We start from the raw sequence: 6,945 nt of genomic DNA on the forward strand, positions 1-6,945 counted from the left end.
ACAGGCTTTTCAGTATGGAAAAACGACAACTGAGAGGGATACAATAGGGGTCTGTAAAATCACGAAGGGTCAAGACAAAGGGAACAGGGAACTGTTATTCACCAAAACCCAGAATATTAGCATGGGGGGGTGCCCACAACAAAGAGCAGGAGACAGATTTAAAACTAAAAACAGACAGGACTTTCTTTATGTAGAATGTAGTTAACTTGTGGAACTCATTGCCAGCAGAGGTGATAAAGGCATATGGTATAGTCAGATTCAAAAAGGGACTAAAAAAATTCTTAGACAATATATCTAGTAATAACTACCCAAAACAGAGCTACAGATGCTTCCTCTGGCATCTCTAAACCAATGACAGTGGATGCCAGGGAGAGTTATGACAGGGGAGAAAATACTCTAGATCAGTGGTTTTCAACCTTTTAAGATTCCAGCCCCCCCTTGCAAAATGCTAGTACTTAGTTTTCATCCTTTTTTGACTATGCAAAAATGCTAGAGTAAATATCTTCCATTGCAAAGAACTCTAGAAGCCCACAACAGGGCAGAATGGCTTTAACACTGCAGATTTCTGTGCAACATCTCTGGGTTTGAGCTCACAAGTCACGTTTGCATATCTAAGTGCTAACATTGCATGGCAACCCCAAAAGGATCTCAAGGTACTTCACGCTGCTGTGGCACCCTGGTTGAGAACCACTGCTCAAGATATACTCTAAAGCCTTCATTCTTGCCACTGCCAGAGACAGGTTAGGGGGCTGGATGGACCATAGATCTGATCCAGCAGAACACTGCTTATGTTGTTCTTGTTACTTATGCCTCAAGGACACCTGTGCATCACCTCTGGAGGCTGGACAGATCAGCCATGGAAGAGAAGCACAAGGGAAGGGTGAGAGGCCATCACAAGGAATCCTTCCTCAGGGCTGAACCAAGCACAAAGCAGAGCTGGAGGCTGCCTTAGACAGGCCCTTGGTGACAACAGACTGAGCCTCACACCTTACCTGACGTATTCGTGCCCCCAGGAGGCCAGCTCCTCCTGGGACCCCACCAGGCGGTACTTCAGGCACTCCCGCTCTCCACTCATGGTCATGGCCAGCACAGAGATGATGTCAGCTGCAAAGCGCTGCAGAAAGACATTCAAGATACTGATGCCGGCCAGCGGTGCCAGCCAGGAGGGTACAGAGGGGACAGAAGCGACAACTCAGACAAAGACGTGAACCCTCCCACACACACACCCACCCACACACACATACACAACACAAGGCAGCCCCCCATGCACCTGACACACTACCTTCCCACTCCACCCTAGCAGGACACCAGCAGAGCTGTGCACACCCATCCCCCAGGGAAGCCTGCAGCCCCATTAGCAGCCAGTCGAAGCTGGCAGACACAGGACCTGGTGTCTCCCAGGTGTCAGCAGGAGGTTTGTGCTGCAGATGAGGGCACCTCAAAGGCATGCAGGATGATACTCAGTGCCCAGCCCACCACCCCCTCAGCACCTGTCCCTGCAACACAGCACTGAGTCACCACCAGCCTACAGCACTGTCCCCTGCCCTTTCTCCACAACACAGGGGCTGGGCCCACCAACCTTGTTCTCTCCAGGGGCCATGCTCTCATAGATCTCCTTCAGCTTGCCGTAGTGTGGGCGGAGGAACTTCAGGGGCTTGGGCACAGAAGTCATAGAGGTGGTGGAGGAGCGGATCTGCCTGCGTAGCTCCTCCAGCGCAGGGCGGTACAGGGACGTGTCCTTCTCCTAGAGGAACAAGCCGCACCTGTCACGGGTTGGGGATGGAGGGGGCTGGCACCTGTGCCCTCAGCCCACACACACAGACAGCACTAAGCAGGCTCTTCTATCACACACCTGCGCTCGTCAGAAGTATGCACAGGGCTAGCTTCTACCAGGTGCATCTCACATGAGGCTGTGAATGGCCAGGGGGGGTTCAGCCACATGCTTGGCAGGCAGACTGCCATTACGTGGACACAAAGCAGGCACCAGGCCCTATGGGACCACGATAAACCATGCCACCCCCAGCTCTGAAATCCACCCGACTGATCCCAGCCACATGCCAGGGCGAGAGCATAAACTTCGTCCATGCCCCAAAGGCTGGTGACCCTGGCACTGCCAGATTCAGCGAAAGAGGGAACACTGCAGGCAAGACCCTCACCATGGGGAGAATATGAGCTTTCCTCAAGTGCTGGGATGGGACAAGGGCCCCAGGCCAGCTGCTACCACAGGGACAGCGCTGCTGACTGAGGGGAGCCGACAGCCATGGCTGTGGTCGCCATATGAGCTCAGCTTACCCCCAGGCCCCAGAAGGTCATCAGCAAATGCACGCAGCGACGACATGGTGGGAGGAAAGGAGGATCCCTCAGGCCAGAGGCCAGCAGTGGGACACAGGCAGCTCCTCGCCACCGCACCAGCCAGCAACAACCCCTGCCCTCGCGTGGCACATGCAGCACTGCCCACTCGTTGTGGGAACCCGACAGCCCGATGCTGGCACGGAGCCAAGCGTGCACTCACCCCCAGGCGCTCCACCAGCATCTCCAGCTCATCCTGCAGCTGTTTGTCTTCCTCCGACTGCAGCGGGACAGAGGCACGGCCGTCAGCTCTGGGCCCAGGACCCGCCCAAGGAAAGGACCCCTCCAGCCCCGGAGAGGAGCTCCCCGACGCGCGGGGCCGGGGGCCCAGGAAGCCCAAGCCTGAGAGGGGGTGGGGGGAGCTGCTGGCCCCGTCCCGCAGGTCAGAGGTCAGGGGTGAGAGGAGGCCGCCGCGCCAGGCCACAGTGACTCAGCTCCCCGCCCGCCTACCCGCCCGCCCGCCCGCTTGCCGGCCCGCCCCGCTCTCACCAGCTCCTGCTCCTTGTCGCCCGCGGGCGGAGGGTCCTTGCGGTCCTTGGTCCACGGCCCCGACGCCTTCTCGTCGCCGCCACCCGCCGGCGCTGAGGTACCACCGCCTTCCTCCATAGTGCTGAACTCCCCTGCGCGTGCGCGGGACGCCACACACCTATCGCGAGGCGACGCGGGGCCCACGTGACCCGGCAACAAGGGGAGGTGGGGCTTGGCTGTGTGATTGGCGGGAGGGGGCGGGGCCTCGGCGCGCACGTGTGTGGGCGGTGTGGGGCTCGTCGTGTGTGCGCGCGCGTGCGCTGGAGCCGCGTGTGACGGCTGGGTCCAACCCATGTTGGGGCATCACAAGGCGGGCGGGGCTGGTCGCACGCTTCTGCGGTGGCCCCGGGCACACTTTTGGTATCAGACCCCACTTCACCAGAGATAACGGTAATAATGCTTGGACAGGAAAAAAACAAAATACCATTTTCAGGCCCCTTTTCTGCCCGGGCCCCAGGCAGCCACCTGGCTCGCCCATGCCTTTGTCCAGCTCTGCACCTCGGGGGTCAGGTGTGGGGGCCATGGCTGCAGTGGGGAGCACCCCACCCCACCCCACCCCGGTTTGGATCGGGGTGGTTGCCCTGCAGGCCTGAAGCCATACTTTGGGTTGCAGAAAGCACTTCTTGAGCAAGACATTGGGAGTGAAGGAGCCCTGAAAGCAAGCTGGGGCCTGGCTAGGCCCTGCAGGGGGCTGAGACAGCCCCTCCCCTCCCTTCCCCTCTGCTGGTGGCACAAGACAAGGATGTCCTGCCTGGTGACCAAGGTGCCCTGTGGACTCCTGCAGGCCCCTCGCTTTGTTGGAGCTTTCCCTACAGCAGTGGAGTCAAAGAGATGGACTGCAGGCTGGATCCAGTCCAGGGAGCTCTATCATCCCACCCCGTGCTGCCCATGAGCTACAGGCAGCACATGGGGTGCACCGGATGGCCCCATGGGCTTCATACAATGCCCACCCAGCCGCTTCAGGATCGTCTCACAGCCAGTGCCCAGTCCCATGCATGTCCTGGAGCAGCCAGAGCAGGATGCATGCCACTCCGTGACATGCTGAATCTGGCCTACAGCAGGTGCTACATGGTCCCAAAGCACTGTGCCCACTCCACAGCATCTGGCACATGCTCTGGTCACTCCGGGACCCACGCTGGGTCCAGCATGAAGCAGATGTGCTGGAACAGGCCCCATATACGGTACAGTCCTGGTGCAGCCAGTCCAGGACACCTGACCACCCCCTCCAGCTGCCAGGATGCATGATGGATCCAGCATGCAGGGCTGGTCTGTGGGCCCAATTGGGCCCATGGACCAGGCCCACACCACCCATGGATGGATGTGACTCCAGGGGCAGGGCCTTTCGCTGGGAGCAGCAGTAGCTGCTAATGGGGCTTGCCCAGGTGCCAGCAATGATTTGTGATGGAAACAGGCACCTGCATGCTGGATCCTGTTGCACAACAGGTGAGGAGTGAAACATTTTGTAGTGCACGAGTTATTGTGTTGCTCTGGCCAGAGCAGCTGTAGCAAGTGAGCAGGGAGCATCCTCAGAGGGCCCTGTCACAGGAGGCTGCACCCAGGACTCTGCTCAGTGCCCTTAGCCTGGCTCTCCCCACCCCTGAGCTCCGCCAGGTGGCGCTCACCCCGCTTCCTACAAGAGCCGTCCTGCCACTGCATCCGCCAGCCTCTGTCCCTGCCTGTCCCCACCTGGCAGCACATCCTCCAGGGCAGGGACACCAGGCCCCGGCTGTGAGCTTACACACGTGCACAGAGCCACCACCTTCTTGTACAACCTTTCCTGGCACACTCCTCCCCTGCTAGCTCCTGCTGCCACGTGGCCCCCCAACACATGCCCCTTCCTGTCCTTACCCATGGGCACCTACTCAGACCAGGATGCTCCCTGCTCACTTGCTACGGCTGCTCTGGCCGGAGCAACACAATAACTTGCGCACAACAGAATGTTTCACCCCTCACCTGTTGCGCAGCAACAACGGACCTGGCTTATTGTACATGTCCTGGTCATTGGTAGAAGTAAAGGGGTATGCTGCACTGCAAGTGTGCCTGGGCATCTGTGGGAGTAAATAAGCCAGGGAGAGGGAGAGAAAGAGAGAGAGAGAAAGTGTGTGTGTGTCAGGGTGTATATGTGCTAGTGAGTGTGAGCATGGGTGTGTGAGAGAGAGAGGGTGTACACGTGCCAATGAGTATAAGAGTGTGTGTGTCAGGGTATACATGTGCCAGTGCGCGCGTGTATGTGTGTGTATTAGGGTGTACATGTGCAAGCACCTGAGTCTAGTCAATGCATGTGTGTTAGGGCTGAAGTGCACCAGTGAGTGAGTGTGAGCACGTGTGTTTGAGCATGTGTGTGTGTTAGGATGGAAGTGTGCCAGGATGTGAGTGTGAGCATGTGTGTGTGCCAGTGAGTGTGAGCATGGTTATGCATGAGTGTGCATGTGTGTGTCAGGGTGTAACTATGCCTGTTTGAGACAGTCTGGGTCGTGGTGGAAGTGTGCCAGCATGTGTATGTCAGAGTGGCAGTGTGCAAATTTGGGGGTGAGCGTGCCTGCACAGCAAGTGTGTGAAGCCCCTGTGAAGAAGGAGGGTGCCAACCTAAGGCCGTCTCCATCTCCACCACCCAGGCATGAGAGTAGTTTCCCAGGCCGGGAACTCAGAGACCTTCTCCCCGACAGCCTTGCTGCGGAGCTGACCCGGCCCAGGGGGAGAAGAGATTCACCCCTCTGTATTGCCACCTGCCCAGGACCCCTCCACTGAGCAGGAGGAGAGAAGCGGAGCTTCGCACTGCCCCACCTGCCCCTGAGCCAACAGACAACGGCCAGCAGAGCCCCGAGCTCACCCCCCTGCCCAGGACCCCTCACAGGGTGGAGGAAGTACTGGGGCTGCTCTGGGTTCAGGGGCAGGGCCTGGAAGCATTGGTGGGGGGGATGTTGCAAGGGGAGATGGTGCATGTTGGATGGGCAATACCTGGAAGTGTGTGCGCCTGTGCTGTAAATGCACTGCGGGTGGAAAACTGTGTGCCTCAAAAAGGCTGTGTGTTTGGGGGTAACACCTGTGTGTACAGGCATGGGGCATGTTGTACATGCTGTATGCATGCAGGTGTGTGCCTGGCAGCAGTGCCTGTATGTGGGTGTGGTTGTACCTTCAGTGTGCTGGGAAGAGGCGGCTGGGAGCAGGCAGCATGTGCCCTCCCTCTGGCAGTGCCCCAAGGGCCTGTTTGTGCGGCCTGCTGGGGTCTCACCTGATTCTTCCCACCCAGATACAGTAACCTGGGAGGGGACAGAATTGCGTGTGCATGTGCCAGAATGATTATGTGACTGCATGTTGTTATGTGTCAAAATGTGTGCACTTGCCTGTGTCACAGGTGTTTCTCTCTGCCTGTGTGATGAGTGTGAGGCTGCAGAGGTACGGGTTAGGCTGTGTGTACACTAGACTCTCTGCGCAGGGTGGGTGCAACTGTGTGTCAGAAATGTGGGTCTCTGCTTGTGTATCAGGGCGTGCAACTGTGTGTCTGTGCTTCCAAGCATCAGTGTGACTGATTTCTACAGACAGTGTGCGGTGCTGTGTGTTAGCCTGGGTTTGCTCCAAACCCTGTTTGACAGCGTGACTGCAGCTCGGATGGTGTGCGTGTGCGATGTCCGGGTGTCCAGAGCCACCTGATTGCTTGTGGTTTCTTGGGTGCTAGTGTGCACGTCTGTGATAGCAAGTGTGCAGCCTGCACGTGCCTGTGTGATGATGGGTGGGTGTGCCAGCCTGTTTGTGCCTGTGTGACAGCACACGTGCTAGCCTCCGTGTGCTTGTGTGAGAAGAGTGTGCCAGCCTGTACGTGCCTGTGTGAAGGCAGGTGTGCCAGGCTGCGTCCACCTCCGTGACAGTGGGTGTGCTAGCCGATGCGTGCTTGTTGTAACATGAGTGTGGCAGCCTGCGTGCGCCGCCGCGACCGTGGGCGTGCCCGCCCACACGCATGTGTGCGCCTCTCCGGGCGTGGCAGCCCGCGTGTGCCTGTGCCCCCGCGGGCGTGTCCCTGCGTGCCCCGGGTGCGGCGCCTCGGGCGTGCAGCCCGCGCGTGTGCCCGCG

The 6,945-nt window shown here is 58.6% G+C and overlaps 1 protein-coding gene across 1 annotated transcript in view; it reads right to left on the minus strand.

The window, feature by feature from the left end:
- PSMD2 (proteasome 26S subunit, non-ATPase 2) overlaps positions 1-2,965 on the minus strand; it is a 15,840-nt gene extending 12,875 nt beyond the window's left edge. The window contains exons 1-4 of the mRNA XM_019532819.1: positions 2,839-2,965; positions 2,513-2,569; positions 1,580-1,744; positions 993-1,114 (exon numbers count right to left, since the gene is read on the minus strand). Coding sequence (XP_019388364.1) covers positions 993-1,114; positions 1,580-1,744; positions 2,513-2,569; positions 2,839-2,955 — 461 coding nt within the window. The 5' untranslated portion in view covers positions 2,956-2,965. The remainder of the gene's footprint in view (positions 1-992; positions 1,115-1,579; positions 1,745-2,512; positions 2,570-2,838) is intronic.
- Between the last annotated feature and the right edge of the window lie 3,980 nt (positions 2,966-6,945).

The sequence above is a fragment of the Crocodylus porosus genome, unplaced genomic scaffold (assembly GCF_001723895.1).
Source record: "Crocodylus porosus isolate Cpor-Errol unplaced genomic scaffold, CroPor_comp1, whole genome shotgun sequence".
NCBI lineage: Eukaryota > Metazoa > Chordata > Crocodylia > Crocodylidae > Crocodylus > Crocodylus porosus.